This window comes from Aquarana catesbeiana, linkage group LG05 (assembly GCF_042186555.1).
Source record: "Aquarana catesbeiana isolate 2022-GZ linkage group LG05, ASM4218655v1, whole genome shotgun sequence".
Classification (NCBI taxonomy): domain Eukaryota; kingdom Metazoa; phylum Chordata; class Amphibia; order Anura; family Ranidae; genus Aquarana; species Aquarana catesbeiana.
In genome coordinates, this window is record NC_133328.1 from 529,338,499 (window position 1) to 529,366,044 (window position 27,546).

The window sequence follows — 27,546 nt, forward strand, 5'->3', positions numbered from 1 at the left end:
TTCTAGCCATCCGACCCATACCATCAAAAGTATTCCAGTGGGCCAATTTCTAAGGCTGAAAAGACTATGCACCAGACAAATAGATTTTGAACAGGAGGCCATACATATGTCAGTTAGATTTGAAGCTAGGGGTTACCCCAGGTCAGCTATCAATAGGACTTTGTTCATTGCAAATAAAACACCTAGGGCCAATTTGCTAATGGACAAACCCAGTAACCACAGTAGATGGAATAGATCAGAAAAATCCCATTTTGTTCCAACATTTTCCACTCCGTACAGTGCTGAATTTCATAAAATTAAGAAAATAGTTGCCAAATATCTGCCGGTGTTGTCTAACGATCATATCTATTCTCAAATTTTAAATAAAGGCATACATACGGTACCAAGGAAAGCACCTTCTTTAGGTGGACTTTTGTCCCCTAGCCTTTACATTAGCAAAAAACAAACTGCTCATTGGCTGCAGTTTAAGGGAACATACAGATGCGGTGGTCGGTCTTGCACATATTGTCCCTTCATAAAAGGGGGTGACACTGTCACATCTACTTCAACAGGCAAATCATATAAAATACAGTCCTTCATCAATTGTAACACGCGTTACATAGTTTATGTCATCACATCATCATGTACCATTTGCTCTATTCACTATGTTGGCAGGACCACTCGCAGACTGAGGGATCGTCTTTACGATCACCTCTATGACATAGAGAAGGAACATGCCACTAACATTGCTCGAAATTGGGTTGATATTCATTTCAAGGATACTTCCAGCTTGACCATTCAAGGCATTGAAAAAATTCTTAAACCTCCTAGAGGTGGGGACAAATTTGGCATATTGTGCAAACAAGAGGTTCAGTGGATTTTTAATCTAAATACTAGACGTCCCACCGGCCTCAATTTTGAATGGGACGTGCCCCACTTTTATCAATAGATACGTACCGTGTTATGCCCATGTGTATCCTCAATTTAATCCAAATAACATATTGATTGATTTAGGTCACATTGACTCCCACAATATTTCACATACATGTGTGTCTATCTTGATACCTTAGCCTAAATTTATTCAGTATATGACGTAATGCTCCCTGGTTTATATTTGTCAGTGGCCATCTCTCACTTTGATTTTTTGGTTTTTGTTCTTTGTTCTTCCGATTTGTTATCAATTTTGTGTATTTTTCCACGTTTTTTCTATTTTTTTTAATGGTTTTTTATTTTTTGCGATTTTTTGTGATTTTTTTGCGATTTTATATATATTTGGTGATCCATTGCTGTTTGTGATCTACTTAGAGCCTGGAAGTTTAAATTATCGCTTTTGTAACAAAATTATCATCTTAATCATGTTATTGCACCAAGTATAGAGAGACTATATCTCCTACACATCTATCCACACAATATCCACAAAAGGGTTCTTTGAGATTCAACTGAGAAAATCAGTAGCGTGACCACCTTTCCCATAGCAATTACAGGTACAACGAGATCATTGCTCTTTGTTTACTGTTCCTTGCATAGCCATCCAGGTAATATTTATAGACCTCTATAAATTTTGGACCACCGTCTGAAGTTTACGTTATTTAGCACATATAGCTAGTCTATTAAAAAGATGTTCACGTAACTCCTTTAGGGTCCCTCTTTATTTTCCCACCTTTTCCATGCACCATTTAAATGCTTCCCCATCGGATGACGATTTTCTGTCTTTTTCTTCTTTTTTTCTTGGCTGTTTGTTGCAAATTTGAGATATATTTTTTGTTTATGAATCCAATATGAATGGATTCCAGATGTCGTCGAATGGGCCTTGCGTTCTTCTTGAGTGCATGGATTTATGTGGGAATAATGATTTATACATAATCATTTTTAAACGAAAATTAAGGTTTTATTTACACAATTTTCAAATGTAGTTAGGTTTATATATTTCAGGATGATGTGTATATATATATATATATATATATATATATATATATATATATATATATATATATATATATGCAGTTACCAAGACATTATTGATAGCTGGGAATAGGATTATTGGTATTATTGGTATTTTCACATCAATTTCTTGTATATGTTATTTTGCGATTTTGCGATTTGTATGGTTTCAGCATGTTTTACATTTTTACGAATTTTGTTTATCATCATTTATACACAAGTTTTCCTTTGAGATTATTTATCATTTATGATTTGAAAATTAGTGTTGTTACTTTGTACTTTGCTATTGTTTAATATTGTTTTAGTATTTATCATGGTCTTCATCCCAAGGTTATGGATGTACACAATGGGAGAGGTTGAACAATGTGAACATTAAAAATAATCATGTGTCTAGCGCATGTATATACATATATATATATATATATGCGCATTGGTTCACTTAGTAAACTTTTTTTAGTTTGGTGGACCTTTATAGGCATTATTACATTGTCATATTATCTTGTCTTCAATTTTTGATTTAAAATTCAACTTCACATCCCAGGTGTCTCCTATCTCTTGGGTGTCATTCTAGAGTTTGATTATGTGGGCAGGTCTCTATTTGAGACCATCTCTGGATTGGCTATCAAAACTTGAAGTCCCTATATATACCCATGATCAAACTTTAATCATTCAGCTATGAATAAGCACCATGATGGGGCGTGAAACATGTTAGCTATCTTTCCTGTTCCTCCCTGTACATGAGGTGACTGCATTTGGATTTTATTTCTTCATATCAATAAAGATGCCTTCTATGGTGTGCGGCCGTCCAGGATTTTTTTCTTTCCTCAAGCCTGTGCAGAGCCAGCACCTGTGAGTTCCATTAGGGCGGGTGTCTTTATATGGATTTGATTGGAGCGGCAATCTTTTGCTTAACCTTTTCCACCTTGTTAAATATGTGAAACAATACAAAAACATTTATGTCACCAAACTTCCTAACAATGTTCGGTCCTAATGAAAAGGGTATCATAGTGGGAAAACTGTCAGGTTAATGAAGGAACCCAATACATCTTTTATTCAGCAAAAAGAAAAAAAAACATTTTTAGCGCTGTAACAAACTGAACCAGAAAAATGCATCACTAAAATTCCAAGGATAAGTCAATTTAGGTACTGACCACTAACCTAGACAATTTAAACTGAACATGTGAAAAAAATGCATTCTGTTCACCACAGCCCCCAGTGTTCAGTGAACCCAGAAATGCTCATAACTATTTATTTATATTTCATTTTTGATAATTTCTTGTTTTCCTAAATGCTATTATAATTTCTTTACATATACAATTTTGCTAAAATTCTGTACTTTGCATATACACTCCCCTGCAGATTTTGTACATTTACCCACTAACAAAGAAATGATCGGGCTATAATTTTAATGGTAGGTTTATTTTAACACTGAGTGACAAAATAAGAACAAAAATATCCAGAAAAATGCATTTCAAAAAAGTTATAAATTGATTTGCATTTTAATGAGTGAAATAAGTATTTGACCCCTTCGAAAAACATGAAAGTACTTGGTGGCAAAACCCTTGCTGGCAATCAGACGTCAGATGTTTCTTGTAGTTGGCCACCAGGTTTGCAAACATCTCGGGAGAGATTTTGTCCCACTCCTCTTTGCAGATCCTCTCCAAGTCATTAAGGTTTTGAGGCTGACGTTTGGTAACTCAAACATTCAGCTCCCTCCACATATTTTTTTATAGGATTAAGGACTGGTGACTGGCTAGGCCACTCCAGGACCTTAATGTGCTTCTTCTTGAGCCACTCCTTTGTTGCCTTGTCTGTGAGTTTTGTGTCATTGTCATGCTGAAATACCCATCCATGACCCATTTTTAATGCCCTGGCTGAGGGAAGGAGGTTCTCACTCAAGATTTGACAGTACATGGCCCTGTCTATTGTCCCTTTAATGCGGTCCTGTCCCCTTTGCAGAAGAACACCCCCAAAGCATAATGTTTCCACCTCCATGTTTGATGGTGGGGATGGTGCTCTTGGGGTCATAGGCAGCATTCCTCCTCCTCCAAACATGGTGAGTTGAGTTGATGCCAAAGAGGTAGATTTTGGTCTCATCTGACCACAACACTTTCACCCAGTTCTCCTCTGAATCATTTAGATGTTCCTTAGCAGATTTCAGATGGGCCTGTGCATGTGCTTTCTTGAGCAAGGGGACCTTGCGGGCGCTGCACGATTTCAGTCCTTCATGGTGTAGTGTGTTGAAAATTGTTTGTTCTTGGTAACTATGGTCCCAGCTGCCTTGAGATCATTGACAAGATTCTCCCGTATAGTTTTGGGCTGACTCCTCACCGTTCCCATGATCATTGAAACTCCACAAGGTGAGATCTTGCATGGAGCCCCAGGCCGCGGGAGACTGACAGTTATTTTGAGTTTCTTCCATTTGCAAATAATCACACCAACTGTTGTCACCCTCTCACCAAGCTGCTTGGCGATGGTCTTATAGCCCATTCCAGTCTTGTGTAGGTCTACAATCTTGTCACTGACATCCTTGGATGGCTCTTTGGTTTTGGTCATGGTGGAGAGATTGAATTCTCATTGATTGCTTCTGTGGACAGGTGTCTTTTATACAGGTAACAAGCCAAGATTAGGAGCACTCCCTTTAAGAGGGTGCTCCTAATCTCAGTTCGTTACCTGTATAGAAGACACGTGGGAGCCAAAAATCTTGCTAATTGATAGGGGATCAAATACTTATTTCACTCATTAAAATTCAAATCAATTTATAACTATTTTGAAATGCGTTTTTTTGGATATTTTTATTGTTGTTCTGTCTCACTGTTAAAATAAACCTACCATTAAAATGATAGACTGATCATTTCTTTGTCAGTGGGCAAACGTACAAAATCAGCAGGGGTTCAAATACTTTTTTCCCTCACTGTACAATATTAACTCTGTAATATATGTAATTATTTGATGCTTTTTTGTTTGTTCAGTGTTTTACTATAGAGAGACATACATCTACAGTCAACAAAATAGAAAAAGTATCTGAAATTCAGAAGCTGGTCAATGAGATATTCAATCATATAGATCAGATGATGCCTAAAGTGACTTTTGTCCATATCGATAACACAACAAGTGCCAAAAAGAGCAAAATGTTCATAAAAAGCCCCAAAGAACAGTATTGTGTTGGAGATGAATTAATAGTACAATTTGATGCATATGATCATTTAGGCCAAAAGAAAGTCTATGGAGGAGATTATCTGAGAGCAATCATTTCCAATCCTGATATAAAAGCGAGAGCTTCTGGAAGATTTGAAGACTTCAAAAATGGAACATACCATGTTCATTTCACCTTATTTTGGGAAGGTAAAGTAGTGGTAACATTGTTTCTAATGCACCCAAGTGAAACCATTTCAGCCCTGTGGAAGTCACGAAATAGCTGGTATGGTAATGTTGCCTACTTGTGCAAATTCACTATACCAGGTAAACAAGTATTAACCAAATGTGGCTTCAATCTCAATAAAGAAGAAGAACTGTGTGAGTATATAGATGAGAGAGATGAGGAATACTTCTACTCTGTCAGACCCCAGAATTTCAGTTGTGATTCATTGACAGAATTCAAAAACTGGAAGACACTGGCTACCCAACTATCTCCACTGGAAAACAGTCTGCTTGTCAGGTATGTTATATGTTACTTGCTGTTACTGTTTTTGAGAGGCAATACCCAGTAAGATTTTTTTTGATGTGATGTAAATTAATTGGGCATCCAGGCCCGGACTGGGACAAAAAACAGGCCCGGGCATTTTAGACTGAGCAGCCCATTTTGCTAATGATAATATCTGAGCAGTAAAGGGTTAATGATGAGGGCAGTTAGGAAGAGATCAATGTTGGGCACAAAGGGGTTAATATGTGTACATGGGGGTGTGTGAATGCTGATATTAGGGGCATTTTATGAAATAAGTGGGCCCGTGTGCAAGATCATAAGTTGGGCCCCACTGCTTGATAAAACAAAAAAAAAAAAAGCATGGTTTACTTACTGCAATGCAGCAGTGAGTGGGCATGGTTTTCATTATGCCAGTGTTGTTGATTAGCCTTAAAAAAGTCTTGGGATGTCTTTGGACAATTGCAAGAGTGTGCTAATGTGGCGCACGTAGTGTGACGCGACAAATAGTATTCATGGTCAAATTACTTTACCAATGGGAGGGACTTAAAGGGACGTGCTTAAATAAAACAAAAACCTTTTTCCACTATGCATAGATAGGTGCGCCACAAGTGAGATATATATATATATCCTACCCCCCAGGTTATGCTTTGCCCACTATACCCCCCCCAGGTTATTATGTGCCCATTGTAATCCCCCCTCCCAGGTTATGCTGTGTCCACTAGAATTCCTCCCCCCAGGTTGTTCTGTGCCCACTATAATGCCCCCCACCCCAGGTTTAGTGGTTTTGCACAGAGCAGCCCAGATCCTCCCCTTCTCAGGTTCCTCTTCGGTGCTGCTGGCCCATCCCTCCTGTTGAGTCCCCCCCACAACAAGCAGCTTGCTATGGGGGCATCCGAGCCGAGCCACAGCTCCCTGTGTCCATTCAGACACTGAGCCATGGCCCGGACCTGTCCCCCTTTCTCTCATCATTGACTGGCTGACTGACTTTGATTGACATGATAGTGGGAGCCAATGGCTGCTGTCTCATCAATGAGGAGGGGAGTCCCGGGCAGCCGAGACACTGCGGCAATATCACTGGATATAGAGGGTCAAGTGTTTGGCACTTGTACACGGGCACTTTGACTAAGGCACTGCTACAAAAAAGTAAGTACAGTCATTATTGTTCAACAGCTATTTTCCAGGAAGTTCCTCTTCATTCTCTAACTTTCCTCAGCCTTTCTTCTATTCCCCTCTTCCCACCCTCCAACATGATCACACTAATCTTTGTTATAACGTCCTCTCTCCTCAAACTCTCATTTCTTTATCCCCCCTCTCCAGCCCCCAACCTGTACATATCCCCCTCTCTTCTTCCCACTCAATATTACACCACTTACCACCTCCTGCTCTTTCTAAGCCCTCACAGTATCACCTCTTCCATTCCACCACAGCATCTGCCCTCTCATAAATCCCACTCCCACCTTATCACCCTCACCCTCCTACTACTTCTCTTGTCTGGGGACATCGCACCAAACCCTGGCCCTCCCACACCCAATTCCCAACGCCAAAATTGGCCATCCACCTCCTCCAACAGTAGTCGTAACTTCAACCTTCTCATCCCAATTCCCCTGATTCCACAATTCGGCCCCCCTCTTTCATGTGCCCTCTGGAATGCCCGCTCGGTCTTCAACAAACTAGCTTCTGTCAATGACCTTTTCTTCTCCAAATCCCTTAATCTATTTGCTATAACCGAAACCTGGCTCCAGGAATTTGACACTACCTCTCCAGCTGCCCTGTCCCACAGTGGCCTCCTCTGGACTCACTCTACCAGACCCAGTGGATGAAAAGGAGGTGGTGTCGGACTTCTCCTTTCCCCACAATGCACCTTCCAGGTACTTCCAACACCTCCCTCTCTTTCCCCCTGCTCTTTCCAAATGCACTGCATTCGTCTTTTCTCTCCAGCTTGTCTGAGGGTTGCAGTCATTTATCGGCCTCCTGGACCAGTGTCATGCTTTCTGGATGACTTCTCTGCATGGCTACCCTATTTTCTCTCATCTGAAGTGCCTGCCATCATCCTAGGTGATTTTAACATTCCAATCAATGTTAATAGTGCTACCACTTCTAAACTACTCAACCTAGCCTCCTCTTTTAACCTAACACAATAGACACAAACCACCACTCACTCCAATGGCAACACTCTTGACCTTGTATTCTCCCATCGCTGCACTCCCTGCAATCTCTCTAACACCCCCTTTCCTCTCTCTGATCACAACCTTATCCGTTTCACACTCTTCTTGTCTCCTAAATCCCATGCTGCCAACCCACAAACCACTACCCGCAGAAACCTTCGCAACCTCAACCCTTCCCTTCTTCACTCTGCTACTGATGGCCTTTATGACAAAATCGCACCCCTGTCCTGCCCAGACCTAACCACTTCCATCTACAACACCACGTTGTCATACCTAGACATACTTGCTCCTCTTTCTACACGCAGAACCAGGCCCAATCTGCCACAACCCTGGCAAACAGACGACACCAGAAGTCTTAAGAGACACAGCCGAGCTCTTGAGCGAGCATGGCGTAAAACTAAATCCCTGCAAGACTTTACCCTCTACAAGTCTGCCTTTCTCAAATACAACTCCTGCCTCCACACTGCTAACAAACCTATTACAACCCTCTCATCCAAACCTCGTCAACTCTTTTCTGCCCTTAATTCCTTACTTCACCCCCCACTGCCCCCACCCACCAACTTGCTTACCGCTCAACAGATTGCCACCCATTTTAATTGCAAAATCGACACAATTTGCAAGGAGATATCCAGCATTCAAACTCCTCCCCTACCCAACACATCGGGCCCAACACCGCACTCAATACTCTCCTCCTTTTGCCCAGTTACCACAGATGAAGTTGATAAACTCCTCTCCATGGCCCACCTCACTACCTGTCCCCTGGACCCTGTCCCCTCTCAATTACTGCGACCACCTTCCCACTCTATCCTCAACTCCCTAACCCACATGTTCAACCTCTCCCTCTGCTCCGGCACCTTTCCTTCCCCGCTCAAACATGCACTGGTTATGCCCATACTCCAAAAACCCTCACTAAACCCCACCTGTTTGAATAATTTAAGACCCATCTCCCTGCTCCCGTTTGCCTCCAAGCTCATCGAACGCCTTGTCCATGACCAAATGAGTCGCTACCTCACGGACAACAACCTTCTCGACCCCCTACAATCTGGCTTCCGCCCACGACATTCTACTGAAACTGCCCTACTAAAACTAACCAATGACCTACTAACTGCTAAAACCAATGGGCACTACTCCATACTCATACTTTTAGACCTCTCCGCTGCCTTTGACTCAGTTGACCACCCGCTCCTCCTCAGCAAATTACACTCTGTTTGCCTCCGTGATTCTGCTTTGTCCTGGTTCTCCTCCTACCTATCTCAGCGCACTTTCAGTGTCACTTACAACTCCATCTCCTCCGCTCCCCTTCCTCTTTCTGTTGGGGTACCCCAAGGCTCCGTCCTTGGGCCTCTCCTATTCTCACTCTATACCTCTTCCCTGGGCCAGTTGATAACCTCCCATGGCTTCCAATACCACCTCTTTGCTGACGACACCCAGATCTATCTCTCCACTCCTCTACTCACTCCCTCAATCTCCTCACGGATCTCAAACGTACTAAATGACATATCGATATTGATGTCACACCACTTCCTCAAACTCAATCTTTCTAAAACTGAGCTTGTTATATTTCCTCCTTCACGGTCCCCCCCCTGTGACTTCACCATTAATATCAACAATACAACCATTGGTCCCTCCACACATGCCAGGGTGCTGGGTGTAATCCTTGACTCTGACCTCTCCTTCAGCCCCCACATCCAATCACTGGCTAAATCCTGCTGCCTTAACCTCCGCAACATCTCCAGAATTCGACCCTTCCTGACTAATGACACCACAAAGCAACTTATTCACGCCTTGATTATTTCCCACCTTGACTACTGCAACTCTCTACTTAATGGCCTACCCTTAAGCAGGCTATCCCCCCTTCAGTCTATTATGAATTCTGCTGCTAGACTAATACACCTTACAAACCAATCCATGACTGCTGCTCCTCTCTGCCAATCCCTTCACTGGCTTCCCCTACCCCACCCCGTTAAATTCAAAATGCTAACCATAACCTACAAGGCCATTCAGAACATCGCCCCATCTACATCACCAACCTTATCTGCAGATATCGCCCAAATCGTCCCCACCTCCCATGCTCCCCTTCAGGACTTCTCCAGAGCCTCTCCCATCCTCAGGAACTCCCTGCCCCAGTATGTCCGATCAGCCCCTACCCTGTCCACCTTTAGGAGATCCCTGAAAACTAATTTATTCAGGGAAGCCTATCCCACACCCACCTAACAACTGTCCCCGAGCCACCCCCATCAAATCATTCTCTGCAGGTATTACCTTTTGTACCATCACCCCCTCCCTTAGAATGTAAGCTCTACAAGCAGGGTCCTCCTGTACCTTTTGTATTGAACTGTACTGTAATTGTGTTGTCCCCCCTATACAATGTAAAGCGCTGCGTAAACTGTTGGCGCTATATAAATCGTGAATAATAATAATAATAATAATAATAGAGGGACCTCAGGTAAGTATTAGGGGGATGAGGGGGACTGCTTTACACAGAAGGCTTTTTATTTTAATGCATAGAATGCATTAAAGTGATTGTAAAGGATAGTTTTTTATTTTTTTTAAACAACAAACATGTCCTCCTTACCTCCACTATGCAGATCGTTTTGCACAGAGTGACCCCGAACATCTTCTTCTGGGGTCCCTCCGGAAGCTCTCACGGCTCCTCCCCGCATCAGATAACCCCCTAGGAAAAGCGCTTTCCTGAGGGTTTTACCCTGCGGGTGTGCTCCCGAGTCCAGCTCTTGCGTCCACAGATATGACACGAAGGCCGGACTTGGGCCCGCCCCCGGCGTCCACGTCATTGGATGTGATTGACAGCAACGGGAGCCAATGGCTCTGCTGCTATCAATCTATCCAACCAAGAGCTGGGACCCCGTGGAGAGAGGGACAGCACGTCCCTGCCGAGGAGATGAAGGGGCTCAGGTAAGTAAACGGGTAACTGGGGGGCCGGTGACTGCCAGGTGTTTTTTCATAGGATGCATTAAGGTGAAAAAACACGAGGGTTTACAACCCCTTTAAGATAAAAAACCTTCTCCCTTTACAATCACTTTAAAGCTGAAATCTAGACAAACATAAATGACACAGAATAATGAAGTTCTGTAATTATTAACACATCACTAAAGGTATATATTTTCTAATGCAAGCAGTATAAGTTCATGCATTAGCCTTGTTATCAGCCTCTTGCATTCCCTTTAGGCCCGGTTCACACTGGTGCGATGCGAGAACCCTGCGAATGCACTGCCGGTTCCCGCATCACACCAACTCGCATGGCAGTTCACACTGCCATATGCGAACTGCTGGGGAGTGTCAATACATTGTTAATGACACCCCCAGTTCAGCTTGCATATCGCACTGCGAACTGACAGTGAACACACATGCGATCCGATTCTGGTCCGAACAAAAAAAAGGGTCCTGTGCGTGTTTGGACCAAATGCGGTGCGATATCAGCCATAATATCTGTATGGCTGAAATCGCATTGCACAGACATCACATGTGATGTGAACAGCAGTGAGCTGCGAATCACATGCGATGTCTGCCATCGCAGCAGTGTGAACCAGGCCTTACAGCAGATATCAGAGTGGAGAGGAAGAAACAGGACAAGGAGGAAAAGACCTGTAAGTGTTACTGAACTGCAATAATGAAAAATCAGGTCTCCAGCCTTGCCAGACAGAGCTGTATGGTGTAGTAGAACTGTAAATCAAAGAACTACATGTACAGATAAAATATCTCCCTTTTATGTATTTAATCTCTGAGTTTTTTTTTTTTAAAGGTTAACTTTTTTTATTGTTTTTATAAACAGTATCAGTAATTGTTACACAGGTGTACAAGCACAGCGAATATTGCAGTATTCAAAGTTCAATACAGTGTACAGGTGTACAGGTTGACATTATGCATCAATACATATAACACATCCCACAATACATTTCCTTGTTAAGCTCTGACATTTACTGTATCATACCATTGCTGTGGTCTGTTATTAGGCAGGAGGTATAGTACTCTCTGAACTCACCCATGAGTTCCAAATTTTGGTGAACTTTTTGGGGCATCCTCTAGCTTCGTACATCAGCTTATATAATGGTATAGCTTGGTTGACAATAGTGAGCCAGAGTTTTACAGTCGGAACAACATTGGATTTCCAGTGCATGGTTATTGTTTTTTTAGCATAAAACATCACTATACGTATAAAAGAGGATTACAGATATTCGGTATTTTAGCTATATTGCTGATAATGGCCGTAACCTCTGACCAAAATTGCCGTACCGGCGCGCACTCCCAAATTAAGTGGAAGAACGTGCCCTCAGCCGTCCCGCATCGAAGGCACAGGGAATTGGATGTTCTCTTAAGTTTAAATAGCAATTGCGGTGTGAAGTATGCTCTGTATAATAGCTTAGTCTGGATCACTTTATCCCTGGAAGAGATGACGGAGGGGACCTGCACGGGAAGAATTTCCCCCCAAATCTCCTCCGTCAGCTTGGGTATGTCCGATTGCCATTTATGTTCAATAGCGGTGAGCCTAGCAGTAGTAGAATGTAATAGAGTCTTATAATAGGACGAAATTAGTTTGTCATGAGAGGGGTCAGTCAGTAAAAGCTCAAGTTGGGAAGGTTGCATCTCTGTATTATGAAGCCCAAATTGTGCAGCTGCAGTATGTCTTATCTGTAAATACTGAAAGTAGGCTGTGCTTGGGAGCCCAAAATCCCTCTGAAATTCCATAAAAGATCGGAATGTATTGTCTAGAAACAAGCGTGATATTGTTTTTACCCCTTTCTTTGCCCAGTATCCCCCGTCAGTTCTCTGGTTAAATTCTGGCAAACATGGGTTTCCCCATAATGGTAATCTCTGAGTTTAATTGTGTGATTTGAATGCAGCATTAACCAAGATAAGATATATATATGCTATTTTTTAATGATAACTGTATGCATATTAAGTAATGCAGTACGGGGATTACAATACTCCCCTTAACAATGTCTTCATCCTCCTTTTATCCCTAGAAGAAGGTGCCATTTTGCTCAAACATCAATAGGGATGAGCTTAAAGTGGGGTTCCAACCAAAAAAAAAAAAAAAAAACTACATGAAAAATCCTAAAAAAAAAATACAAAAAAACATTTGGATTTTTTTTATTTTTTACTCACCTCTAAATGCCTGTTGCTAGGGGGTCCCTCATAGTCTGCCTCTTTCAGTGCCTGGCCTGGTGACATCACTTCCATCTCGGCACAGGAAGGGCTCAGCTCTGCTCCCTCCCTCCTGTCAATCATCTGGGACCCATTACAGGTCCCAGGTGACTGAGCGGCCAATCACGGCGCGCGGCGCCGCGCGCGCATGCGCAGTGGGTGCCAGGCTGTGAAGCCACAGCCCGTCGCCCACAGTTGCAATGCCGGCGCCGCTGAACGGGGGGGAGACGTGCGGGGCTTCGATCCCCGCATCGCTGGACCCTGGGACAGGTAAGTGTCCAATTAAAAGTCAGCAGCTGCAGTATTTGTAGCTGCTGACTTTTAATTTTTTTTTTTTTGACTGGCCCTCCTTTTTAAGGTTCAGTCCAAACACGAGTTCAAACCAAACTTTGGCTATTTGGGCATTTGGACAAATGTCAGAACATTTATCTGTGGCTGCCCAGACGTGTTGAAAGCGAAGTAAGCGAGCTCTGACTTGCTCTGTCTGGGCAGGCGCAACATCAAAAAGATTTAGGCGCTTCTCGTCCACCGGAAGATGCCCCTTTTAAAAACTTCTGGCCTGAAGGCTGGTTTTTCTTCCAGGTCCTCCTGAACTCACGGCCAGGCCTATAGCGGCCAGCATCCCTCGCTCGCTCTGAACCTTGCCTGGGCTGTGTTCTCATCTGGTTTAGCAGAAAGTAATCCTGGGGAAGGAACCCCGACTTGCCCCCTGTGGCACGGGTGGTGACACTGTCCAATTTGTTTCCAAAGAAGGACGGATCCTCAAAAGGAATCCTGCACCATGCCTGCTTGGTGGCAGGGCCAGCTACCCACGGTCGCAGCCACAAGGCACGCTTAGCCGTGACAGAATGATCCGAGCCACCAGACAAATTATTTCCAGGGAAGCCTCACCCAGAAAAGCCGCCGCCAACATTAGCTCGTGAATAGGTGAGCTCCTGGCCACTTCTTCCGAGATGCTCCTCAGAGAAGCATCTACGTCATCCGTCCAGACTTCCATCGCTTTAGCGAGAGCTGCCAGAGCTAGAGCTGGTTTGCAGGTCATACCCGCTGTAATGTAGATCCGCTTGAGGTATCAATATTCCTCTCCAGGCCATCCCTAAAGGAAACAGTATCCTCCAATGGGAGTGTGATGTGCCTCACCAATCTCATTAGGGCTGTGTCAATGAGAGGAGCTGACTCCAGGCGTTTTACATCCTTTAAATGGGTACATCTTTGATACCTTTGTTAACAGGGAATTCTTTTTGAGGTGTTTAAAATATTTCCTCTGTTTGGAGGGTGCCTCCACTGGCTCTTCCCATCCAAAAGCTTCTTTGACAGCTTTGACCAGCTGTGGTACTAGGGCAAATTCAAAACCTGCACCAGGGTCATCTACCTCCACCTCAATGTCTGAGGCTTCAATTGAGGAATGGCTTGGTTGTGAAGGGCCTGGAGCCTCAAGATCATCCCTAATAGGGACTGACATAGTGTCACCAGCAGGGTTGTGGGTGCGATCAGAATACGCTTTACTCAGGGACTCATGGACCACCCTTATGACCAGTGCTTCCACTTGTTGGTCTCCACCCTCTCTTTCTCACAGAGCATCGCTCACAGAGCGATTTGCCTTTCGGGAACCTGGGCCCCGCATCCCCAGCAGGCTTTCCTAGAGGTGGTTTTAGACTCCTCTCTGCGGTGCCTAGATCTAGAGGGAGATGTATGAGGTCTGGAGCTTGAAGAGGAGTGATGACATTGAGAACTAGGACGGTCTGTCTTCGCGTGCCGTGCTTTGGCGTTCAGACCTAGAAGAGCTGAGTGAAAAAGAAAGGGTTAAGAGCTCCTGAATGAGTGAACCCAAGCATCACAGGCAGAAAATAATTAAATCCTACCTGCAGCAAAGGGTTGGCCACAGGGGGGCGGTCACAGATCCATGGCAAGGCAGCTTGAAACTGAAATGAACCATTAAAGCCTTATGAGAAACAGGAGTGACAACAGGCATGAGAGAACACATAACAAACATAGCCAGCACCCAGGGAGCCTGCAGCAAACAATTTACCTTGTAAACTGGAGACCAGTGCCTGGGGAAACTGCCGTATAAGCCCGCAAGTCATCCCAAGGAATAGCTGTTTTGACAGCCATCTAAATCTGCCGGCGTTCATGGCGTCACCGCCCCCAGCACGCCCTTTGCCGGAAAACATCGCCACCCGGCGGCGGTCTTGCATGGTTTGTCAAAACCACACCTGCACAAACCAAGCACGGAATCTTCCTTCGCAGCTTGCAGATGTGCAGACAGGTCCCGGCAACTTCCTGAAAAGGCGAGCTGGAACGCAGCTGCGCTCCAGCTGCCATGGCTCGCTTGACCCACCGCACGACCGGGGTGTTTACAAGGCCTCCCGCTAATAGCTGGGACGTTTGGCCATAATGCTGCTTGCCTGTCAATGGCCAGGTTAGTTAGCTCTTCATGGCATTGCATCATATCGCCCATGTCCACCTCCTGATAGCTAGGAATAATGGACTTCAGAGAGAATCACCGCTAACACCAACGTATCACCGTGCACACCGCCAGCCCTGGTTTACAGAAAACTTCATGATAAGGTAAGACTTCATCTTGGTCCTAGGAGGAGGACAAAAAAGGCCCAGAGCAAAGATTTATGGGAGAGGGGTCCTATGAGGTATGAGGGGGCAGGATTAACCCACACGTAGGCTGCCATGGAGTCTGTCAGGAAAGAAAGGATTTACCTGTGATTGAGAAAATCACAATCAGGTGACAGTTTGAGCTTCTGGGAACTTTGTTGAAATTATTCCTGAACCTTTTGCATCACTTACTACTGAACCCCTGCACTCTGTCTCCCTTTTAAGCCACAGCCAGTATTTAGCGCAATGAAAATCACACCCAACTTTTGCTGCGGCGCAGAGTGCTGCAGTTTTCCTCAGCTGTGGGGGCCCAACTTAGGCCCACTGCTTTCAGAAAATGCCCCTGACCTGAGCCCATCATTGCGCATCCATTCCAGATGCTGGTATGTGACCTTACATACATCACATACATAAACGTGGGCTGGATGCGAGAGGTGGATCAGCAAGATGAGTGTGCCAGGACAGGTAGATGTGTCTCATCTCTGCTTCCTTTCACCACTCTGCATATCACGCACATCATAGATGAGAAGAGGGTACAGGGGTGGGGAAAATGAGCAGGAGGGGTTCAGAGGTGGGACAGAAGAGCAGGAGGGTACAACGGTGGGGCAGATGTTAAAGGGGGTGTATTGGTGGGACAGGAGGGGCAGGGGATTACAGTGGTGGGGTAGGAGAGCAGGGGGAACAGAGGTGAGACAGATGTGCAGGAGGTACATTGGTGGGGCAGATGAGAAAGCGAGTTACAGTGGTGGGGCAGATGAGCAGATGGGTTCAGTGTTAGGACAGATGAGAAGGTGATTCAGTAGTGAGACAGAAGAGCATGGGGATACGGCGGTGGAGCAGATGTGCAAGGAGGTACAGTGGTAGGGCAGATGAGAAAAGGGGGTACATTGGTGGGGCACATGAGCAGGGAAGTTACAGTGGTAGGACAGAACAGCAAGGGGGTACAGTGGTGGGCAGATGTGCAGGAGGTACAGTGGTGGGAGGGATGAGAAGGGGGTTCAGCAGTAGGACAGAAAAGCAGGGAGGTACAGTGACGGGGCAGATGAGCAGGGGGTTACAGTAGCGGGACAGATGAGCAAGGGGAGGTTCAGTGTTAAGCCAGATGAGAAGAGGGTTACAGTGGTGGGAAATATGAGCAGGGGGTTCAGTGTTGGGGCAAAGGAGAAAGGAGGCACATTGGTGGGACAGATGAGCAGGGGGTTATAGAGGTGGGGCAGAGGAGCGGGGGGGGGGGCACAGAGGTGGGGCAGATGTGCAGAGGAGAAAGGAGGTACATTGGTGGAACACATGAGCAGAGGGTTACAGTGGTGGGGCAGAAGAGCAGAGGGTACAGTGGTTGGATAGATGTGCAGGAGGTATAGTGGTGGGGCAGATGAGAAAGGGGGTTACAGTGGTGAGGCAGATGAGCAGATAAGTTCAGTGTTAGGATAGATGAGAAGTAGGTTCAGCAGTGAGACAGAAGAGCAGGGGGGTATGGCGGTGGAGCAGATGTGCAGGAAGATACAGTGGTGGGGCAGATGAGAAAGGGGGAACATTGGTGGGACAGATGTGCAGGGGGGTACAGAGTTTGGGCAGATGTGCAAGGGGTTACAGTAGTGGGGCAGATGTGCAGGGGGTTACAGTGGTGGGGCAGATGAGCAGGGGGTTACAGTGGTGGGGCAGATGAGCAGGGGGTTACAGTTGTGGGGCAGATGAGCAGGAGGTTACAGTGGTGGGACAGAAGAGCAGGGTGGTACAGTGGTGGGGCAGATGTGCAGGGTAGTACAGTGGTGGGGCAGATGAGCAGGGGGTTACAGTGGTGGAGCAGATGAGCAGGGGGTTACAGTGGTGGAGCAGATGAGCAGGGGGTTACAGTGGTGGGGAGATGTGCAGGGGGGTACAGGGGTGGGACAGATGAGCAGGGGAGTACAGTGGTGAAACAGATTTGCAGGGAGGACAGTGATCTGAGGTATGAAGGTGCATGAATTGGGGCTGATCTGAGGTGTGGAGGTGCAGGAATTGGGGCTGATCTGAGACGCGAGAGTGCAGGATGTTAAATTCTCACTACTAAAGTAGTTTACAGCATTTACTTTATAAAAAATCCTTTTTGTGATTAGGAATGTGAAGTTGACATTTTTTGGTTATAAAATTGGCACGCTCAATTTCTTTGAAAACATTTTTCGGTACACTGTGCTCAAAAGGTTGCCTACCCCTGTGATAGACCAACACAAATGCCTCGTTTCCACTGAGCGGATCGGTTTGGTTCGGTTCGGTACAGTAAGCTATTTTGAGTGTTTCCATTATGAAAGCGGCCCATACAACCGATTCAGGGTCCTGCTTCAGATGTGGGGCCATAGAAAATGGTACGGTTCGGTTAGGGCAGAGCTACGATACATTCCACTGATTTGTGGACGTGTGACGCCATGCTAGGCATTTTTTCTAAACCCACGCAGGGATGGACTGGCCATCGGGACTACCGGGAGTTTCCCGGTGGGCCGATGGCTCAGTGGGCCGGTGTTGTGCCGAGAATGGTTTCCCGTCTAAATCTGTTTCCCGTCTCTCGGCTGAGATCGGAACTCAGTGACAGCACGAGTCTCTGCGCTCCTCTGCTTATGAGATTATAAGTGAGGACTCCTCCCACACATCCACAGCCAATCAGCAGGCAGTGTAATCCTCCCCAGCCCGCCACATTTGAATACACAGGTGCTGGAGCGGGGCTGAATGGGGGCACGAGGAAGGAGAAACACACAGTATCTGAAGCCGATACAAGAAGGTATGAGTATGACAAAAGCTACAGCAAAACCAGTCCTGCAGCACACAGAGCACTAGTTGAATGGGAACAAGATCGTGTGACTCGGGAGCAATGTCACATGTACACTGGCTGCAGTCTCTTCCAGAAATCTATGCCTTCAGGCAGTGTGCAGGTTACCATCTGTCCCCTCTTCTACCTCTCCTCTTGCTCTGTACTTTTTTTTTTTTTATAGCTGCCTTTCCTGCACACTGCCCTAACACACTGATAAGATCAGCATTCTCCATCCAGTGATAGTGTGACACATGGCTGGCTGTTAACCATTTCAGCTTCTTTTCAGTTATTTAGCCAGAGTTCTGTGTGTGTGCTGCACTGTTTCTGTGATTTTTTTTTGGAAGGATTTACTGCTAGTTCAGGCTAGAAGCTTCACAGACACATTAACAGTTTATTGTCCTCCACTAATCCTGACCAATTCTTTGTTTATAACACAATTTGTGTTTTGGAAATTGGATGTGCTGCGGTCTTCTGTCACATGGATGTACTTTCAAAGGAAGATTACTGACTTGATCTCTGGATACTCTGAAACACTGCAATACTCTGCAACACTGTGCAATACTCTGCAACACTGCAATACTCTGCCAATACTCTGCAACTAGGGATGAGCTTCGAGTTCGAGTCGAACTCATGTTCGACTCGAACATTGGCTGTTCGCAAGTTCACCGAACAGCGAACAATTTGGGGTGTTCGCGGCAAATTCGAATGCCGCGGAACACCCTTTAAAAGTCTATGGGAGAAATCAAAAGTGCTAATTTTAAAGGCTAATATGCAAGTTATTGTCATAAAAAGTGTTTGGGGACCTGGGTCCTGCCCCAGGGGACATGGATCAATGCAAAAAAAAGTTTTAAAAACGGCCGTTTTTTCAGGAGCAGTGATTTTAATAATGCTTAAAGTCAATCAATAAAAGTGTAATATCCCTTTAAATTTCGTACCTTGGGGGTGTCTATAGTGTGTCTGTAAAGGGGCGCATGTTTTCTGTGTTTAGAACAGTCTGACAGCAAAATGACATTTTGAAGGAAAAAACTCATTTAAAACTACCCGCGGCTATTGCATTGCCGACAATACACATAGAAGTTCATTGATAAAAACGGCATGGGAATTCCCCAAAGGGGAACCCCGAACCAAAATTAAAAAAAAAAAATGACGTGGGAGTCCCCCTAAATTCCATACCAGGCCCTTCAGGTCTGGTATGGATATTAAGGGGAACCCCGGCTAAAATTTAAAAAAAAAAATGACGTGGGGTTCCCCCTAAATTCCATACCAGACCCTTTAGGTCTGGTATGGATTTTAAGGGGAACCCCGCGCCAAAAAAAAAAAAAAAAAACGGCGTGGGGTCCCCCCAAAAATCCATACCAGACCCTTATCCGAGCACGCAACCTGGCAGGCCGCAGGAAAAGAGGGGGGGACGAGAGTGCGGCCCCCCTCCCTCCTGAACCGTACCAGGCCACATGCCCTCAACATTGGGAGGGTGCTTTGGGGTAGCCCCCCAAAACACCTTGTCCCCATGTTGATGAGGACAAGGGCCTCATCCCCACAACCCTGGCCGGTGGTTGTGGGGGTCTGCGGGCGAGGGGCTTATCGGAATCTGGAAGCCCCCTTTAACAAGGTGACCCCCAGATCCCGGCCCCCCCCTGTGTGAAATGGTAAGGGGGTACATAAGTACCCCTACCATTTCACGAAAAAAGTGTCAAAAATGTTAAAAATGACAAGAGACAGTTTTTGACAATTCCTTTATTTAAATGCTTCTTCTTTCTTCTATCTTCCTTCATCTTCTGGTTCTTCTGGTTCTTCTGGCTCTTCTGGTTCTTCCTCCGGCGTTCTCGTCCAGCATCTCCTCCGCGGCATCTTCTATCTTCTTCTCCTCGGGCCGCTCCGCACCCATGGCATAGGGGGGAGGCTCCCGCTCTTCTCTTCTTCTTTTCTTCTCTTCTGTTCTTCTTCATTTTCTTCTCCGGGCCGCTCCGCAATCCATGCTGGCATGGAGGGAGGCTCCCGCTGTGTGACGGCGCTCCTCGTCTGACAGTTCTTAAATAACGGGGGGCGGGGCCACCCGGTGACCCCGACCCCTCTGACGCACGGTGACTTGACGGGACTTCCCTGTGGCATTCCCTGTGACGTCACAGGGAAGTCCCGTCAAGTCACCGTGCGTCAGAGGGGGGCGGGGTTCACCGGGTGGCCCCGCCCACCCGGTTATTTAAGAACTGTCAGACGAGGAGCGCCGTCACACAGCGGGAGCCTCCCTCCATGCCAGCATGGATTGCGGAGCGGCCCGGAGAAGAAAATGAAGAAGAACAGAAGAGAAGAAAAGAAGAAGAGAAGAGCGGGAGCCTCCCCCCTATGCCATGGGTGCGGAGCGGCCCGAGGAGAAGAAGATAGAAGACGCCGCGGAGGAGATGCTGGACGAGAACGCCAGAGGAAGAACCAGAAGAGCCAGAAGAACCAGAAGATGAAGGAAGATAGAAGAAAGAAGAAGCATTTAAATAAAGGAATTGTCAAAAACTGTCTCTTGTCATTTTTAACATTTTTGACACTTTTTTCGTGAAATGGTAGGGGTACTTATGTACCCCCTTACCATTTCACACAGGGGGGGGGGCCGGGATCTGGGGGTCACCTTGTTAAAGGGGGCTTCCAGATTCCGATAAGCCCCCCGCCCGCAGACCCCCACAACCACCGGCCAGGGTTGTGGGGATGAGGCCCTTGTCCTCATCAACATGGGGACAAGGTGTTTTGGGGGGCTACCCCAAAGCACCCTCCCAATGTTGAGGGCATGTGGCCTGGTACGGTTCAGGAGGGAGGGGGGGCCGCACTCTCGTCCCCCCCTCTTTTCCTTCGGCCTGCCAGGTTGCGTGCTCGGATAAGGGTCTGGTATGGATTTTTGGGGGGACCCCACGCCGTTTTTTTTTTTTTTTTTGGCGCGGGGTTCCCCTTAATATCCATACCAGACCTGAAGGGCCTGGTATGGAATTTAGGAGGACTCCCACGTCATATTTTTTTTTTTATTTTGGTTCGGGGTTCCCCTTTGGGGAATTCCCATGCCGTTTTTATCAATGAACTTCTATGTGTATTGTCGGCAATGCAATAGCCGCGGGTAGTTTTAAATGAGTTTTTTCCTTCAAAATGTCATTTTGCTGTCAGACTGTTCTAAACACAGGAAACATGCGCCCCTTTACAGGCATACTATAGACACCCCCCAGGTACGAAATTTAAAGGGATATTACACTTTTATTGTTTGACTTTAAGCATTATTAAAATCACTGCTCCTGAAAAAACGGCCGTTTTTAAAACTTTTTTTTGCATTGATCCATGTCCCCTGGGGCAGGACCCAGGTCCCCAAACACTTTTTATGACAATAACTTGCATATAAGCCTTTAAAATTAGCACTTTTGATTATTCATGTTCGTGTCCCATAGACTTTAACGGTGTTCGCATGTTGGAACGAACTTTTTTCCTGTTCGCATGTTCTGGTGCGAACCGAACAGGGGGGTGTTCGGCTCATCCCTATCTGCAACACTGCAATACTCTGCCAATACTCTGCAATACTCTGCAACACTGTGCAATACTCTGCCAATACTCTGCAATACTCTGCAACACTCTGCCAATACTCTGCAACACTGCAATATTCTGCCAATACTCTGCAACACTGCAATACTCTGCCAATACTCTGCAACACTGAAAAACTCTGCAAAACTCTGCCAATACTCGCCAATACTCTGCAATAAATTTTAACAGAAACAAAGAATTTTTTTTTTTTATCGAATTTTCAGTCTTTTTTTATTTATAGCACAAAAAATAAAAAACCCAGCTGTGATTAAATACCACCAAAAGAAAGCTCTATTTGTGTGAAAGAAAGGACAAACATTTCATATGGGTGCAGTGTTGCATAACTGAGTAATTGTCATTCAAAGTCTGAGAGCACCGAAAGCTGAAAATGTGGTCTGGTTAGGAAGGGAGTTTAAGTGCCCAGTGGTCAAGTGGTTAAATATAGTGGAGCAACCCTGTGATACATTACACTTTTACACTGGGCTCAGCCATAAATGTAGTCTCTGACCATCTCCTGTACTATGTCTGCAGTCTCTGACCATCTCCTGTACCATGTCTGCAGTCTCTGATCATCTCATATGTTATGTCTGCAGTCTCTGACCATCTCCTGTATCATGTCTGCAGTCTCTGATCATCTCCTGTATTATGTCTGCAGTCTCTGATCATCTCCTGTATATTGTCTGCAGTCTCTGACCATCTTCTGTACTATGTCTGCAGTCTCTGACCATCTCCTGTACTATGTCTGCAGTCTCTCACCATCTCCTATACCATGTCTGCAGTCTCTGATCATCTCCTGTATTATGTCTGCAGTCTCTGATCATCTCCTGTATTATGTCTGCAGTCTCTGATCATCTCCTGTATTATGTCTGCAGTCTCTGACCATCTCCTGTACCATGTCTGCAGTCCCTGACCGTCTCCTGTATCATGTCTGCAGTCTCTGACCGTCTCCTGTATCATGTCTGCAGTCTCTGACCGTCTCCTGTATCATGTCTGCAGTCTCTGATCATCTCCTATATTATGTCTGCAGTCTCTGATCATCTCCTGTATTATGTCTTCAGTCTCTGATCATCTCCTATATTATGTCTGCAGTCTCTGATCATCTCCTGTAGTATGTCTGCAGTCTCTGACCATCTCCTGTATCATGTCTGCAGTCTCTGATCATCTCCTGTAATATGTCTGTAGTCTCTGACCATCTCCTGTAATATGTCTGCAGTCTCTGACCATCTCCTGTACTATGTCTGCAGTCTCTGACCATCTCCTGTACCATGTCTGCAGTCTCTGACCATCTCCTGTATCATGTCTGCAGTCTCTGACCATCTCCTGTATCATGTCTGCAATCTCTGACCATCTCCTGTATCATGTCTGCAGTCTCTCACCATCTCCTGTACCATGTCTGCAGTCTCTCACCATCTCCTGTAGTATGTCTGCAGTCTCTCACCATCTCCTGTACTATGTCTGCAGTCTCTGACCATCTCCTGTACTATGTCTGCAGTCTCTCACCATCTCCTATACCATGTCTGCAGTCTCTGACCATCTCCTGTACTATGTCTACAGTCTCTGACCATCTCCTGTACTATGTCTGCAGTCTCTGACCATCTCCTGTACTATGTCTGCAGTCTCTGACCATCTCCTGTACTATGTCTGCAGTCTCTTACCATCTCCTGTATTATGTCTGCAGTCTCTGACCATCTGCTGTAGTATGTCTGCAGTCTGTGACCATCTCCTGTAGTATGTCTGCAGTCTCTGACCATCTCCTGTAGTATGTCTGCAGTCTCTGACCATCTCCTGTAGTATGTCTGCAGTCTCTGACCATCTCCTGTATCATGTCTGCAGTCTCTGATCATCTCCTGTATTATGTCTGCAGTCTCTGACCATCTCCTGTATCATGTCTGCAGTCTCTGACCATCTCCTGTATCATGTCTGCAGTCTCTGACCATCTCCTGTATCATGTCTGCAGTCTCTGACCATCTCCTGTATCATGTCCGCAGTCTCTGACCATCTCTTGTAGTATGCCCTCAGTCTCTGACCATCTCCTGTATCATGTCCGCAGTCTCTGACCATCTCTTGTAGTATGCCCTCAGTCTCTGACCATCTCCTGTACCATGTCTAGTTTATATACTGTTTTGTGTGTGTTCGCAAAATAAAAGTGGGCCAGTCTGGATAAAGTCCAGGGCTGAATTTTTGTTCCAGTCCAGCCCTGAACCCACGTATGGCCCTTGTCGGTCCGACTTGCAGTGGAAACGCTCACCTGAATAGGCCGGACCATTCTAGGCCTTCCAAACTGTACCGACCCGAACCAATCCGCTCAGTGGAAACGAGGCAAAAGTGGCACATAATTGTGACGTGGAAGGAAAATGATAAATGGTTTTCAACATTTTTTACAAATAAATATCTGAAAAGTGTGGTGTGCATTTGTATTCAGCCCCCCTGAGTCAATACTCTCTAGAACCACCTTTCCCTGGAATTGCAGCTGCAAGTCTTTTTGGGTATGTCTCTACCAGCTTTGTACATCTAGAGAGTGAAATTTTGCCCATTCTTCTTTGCAAAATAGCTCAAGCTCTATCAAACCAGATGGAGAGTGTCTGTGAACAGCAATTTTCAAGTCTTTCCACAGATTCTCAAATGGATTTAGGTCTGGACTATGACTGGGCCATGCTAACACATGAATATGCTTTGATCTAAAGCATTCCATTGTAGCTCTGGCTGTATATTTAGGGTCATTGTCCTGCTGGAATGTAAACCTCCGCCCCAGTCTCCAATTTTTTTGCAGACTCTAACAGGTTTTCTTCTAAGATTGCCCTGTATTTGGCTCCATCCATCTTCCCATCGACCAGCTTCCCTGTCTCTGCTAAAGAAAAGCATCCCCACAACATGATGCTGCCACCACCATGTTTCATGGTGGGGATGGTCTGTTCAGGGTGATGTGCAGTGTTAGTTTTCCACCACATGTAACGTTTTGCTTTTAGGCCAAAAAGTTCAATTTTGGTCTCATCTGACCAGAGCACCTTCTTCTACATGTGTGCTGTCCCCCCACATGGCTTCTCGCAAACTGCAAACAGGACTTCTTATGGCTTTCTTTCAACAATGGCTTTCTTTTTGCCACTCTCCATAAAGGCCAAATTTGTGGAGTGCACGACTAATAGTTATCCTCTGGACAGATTCTCCCACCTGAGCTGTGTATCTCTGCAGCTCCTCCAGAGTTACCATGGGCATCTTGGTTGCTTGTCTGATTAATGCTCTCCTTGCCTGGCCTGTCAGTTTAGGTGGACGGCCATGTCTTGGTAGGTTTGCAGTTGTGCCATACTCTTTCCATTTTCAGATGATGGACTGAACAGTGCTCCATGAGATATTCAAAGCTTGGGATATTTTTTTTTATAACCTAACTCTGCTTTAAACTTCTCCACAGTTGTATCCTTGAGGGATTCACAGAACAGCTGTATTTATACTGAGATTAAATTACACACAGGTGGACTCTATTTACTAATTACTGTAGATGACTTCTGAAGCCAATTGGTTCCACTAGATTTTAATTAGGGGTATCAGAGTAAAGGGGGCTGAATACAAATGAACGCCACACTTTTCAGATGTTTATTTGTGAACAATTTTGAAAACCATTTATCATTTCCCTTCCACTTCACAATTATGTGCCACTTTGCCTTGGTCTATCACATAAAATTCCAATAAAATACATTTATGTTTTTGGTTGTAACATGACAAAACGTGGAACATTTCAAGGGGTATGAATACTTTTTAAGGCACTGTATATGCACCGTTTATTGCTAAATTTGCTGATTCACAAGTTGATTCGGCTATAGTACATAAACAGGGGGACAGGAGCAGCACCGATACGGGTGAATGTATCTGTATACCCTCCCACATCGCCCGCTCGGGGCTTGCTCTCTAGAACATGGTGAACACAGCCAATCATTGATCGTTGTACTGGGCCGCTGTGATCATCACTCTAATGAGCAATAACAGTGTAAAATAAAAATCCTGATCACTACCCTAGAGTAGTACAGTGGCACTATGGTAACACTGCACTGGTCTGGTGACAGTATGTAAAAAATAAATAAATAACATGAATGTCAACATGTACTGTGACATACTGAAGCACGGCTTGATCCCCTCCCTTCGGAGACTGGGCCGCAGGGCAGTATTCCATTATGATAATGACCCCAAACACACCTCTAAGATGATGGCTTCCTTGCTAAAGAAGCTGAGGGTAAAGGTGATGGAGTGGCCAAGCATGTCTCCAGACCTAAACCTAATTGAGCATCTGTGGGGCATCCTCAAACAGAAGGTGGAGGAGCGCAAGGTCTCTAACATCCACCAGCTCTGTGATGTCATCATGGAGGAGTGGAAGAGGACTCCAGTGGCAACCTGTAAAGCTCTGGTGAACTCCATGCCCAAGAGGGTTAAGGCAGTGCTGGAAAATAATGCTGGCCACACAAAATATTGACAGTTTGGGCACAATTTGGACATTTTCACTTAGGGGTGTACTCACTTTTGTTGCCAGTGGTTTAGACATTAATGGCTGTGTGTTGAGTTATTTTGAGGGGACAGCAAATTTACACTGTTATACAACCTGTACACTAACTGCTGTAGATTGTAGCAAAGTGTCATTTCTTCAGTGTTGTCACATGAAAAGATATAATAAAATATTTACAAAAATGTGAGGGGTGTACTTACTTTTGTGAGATACTGTGTATGTATGTGTGTGTGTGTATATATATATGTGTATATATATATATATATATATATATATATATATATATATATATATATATATATATATATATATATATATATATATATATATATATATATATATATATATATACACACACACTACCATTCAAACGTTTGGGGTCACCCAAACAATTTTGTGTTTTCCATGAAAAGTCACACTTATTCACCACCATACGTTGTGAAATGAATAGAAAATAGAGTCAAGACATTGACAAGGTTAGAAATAATGATTTGTATTTGAAATAACATTGTTTTTACATCAAACTTTGCTTTCATCAAAGAATCCTCCTTTTGCAGCAATTACAGCATTGCACACCTTTGGCATCCGTCCACAACACTTTTTTTCCAGTCTTCCTCTGTCCAATGTCTGTGTTCTTTTGCCCATCTTAATCTTTTTCTTTTATTGGCCAGTCTCAGATATGGCTTTTTCTTTGCCACTCTGCCCTGAAGCCCAAAATCCCGCAGCTGCCTCTTCACTGTAGATGTTGACACTGGTGTTTTGCGGGTACTATTTAATGAAGATGCCAGTTGGGGACCTGTGAGGCGTCTGTTTCTCAAACTAGAGACTCTAATGTGCTTATCTTCTTGCTTAGTTGTGCAACGCGGCCTCCCACTTCTTTTTCTACTCTGGTTAGAGCCTGTTTGTGCTGTCCTCTGAAGGGAGTAGTACACACCGTTGTAGGTAATCTTCAATTTCTTTGCAATTTCTCGCATGGAATAGCCTTCATTTCTAAGAGCAAGAATAGACTGTCGAGTTTCAGATGAAAGTTTTCTTTTTCTGGCCATTTTGAGCGTTTAATTGACCCCACACATGTGATGCTCCAGAAACTCAATCTGCTCACAGGAAGGTCAGTTTTGTAGCTTCTGGAAGGAGCTAGACTGTTTTTAGATGTGTGAACATGATTGCACAAGGGTTTGCTAATCATCAATTAGCCTTCTGAGCCAATGAGCAAACACATTGTACCATTAGAACA

The 27,546-nt window shown here is 45.0% G+C and overlaps 1 protein-coding gene across 2 annotated transcripts in view; it reads left to right on the forward strand.

Moving 5' to 3' along the window:
- The window catches only part of LOC141145230 (NXPE family member 1-like), a 334,823-nt gene that overhangs the window by 121,290 nt on the left and 185,987 nt on the right, over positions 1-27,546 (forward strand). For both annotated transcript variants that reach the window (XM_073631736.1, XM_073631735.1), the window contains exon 3: positions 4,893-5,578. In XM_073631736.1, coding sequence (XP_073487837.1) covers positions 4,893-5,578 — 686 coding nt within the window. The remainder of the gene's footprint in view (positions 1-4,892; positions 5,579-27,546) is intronic.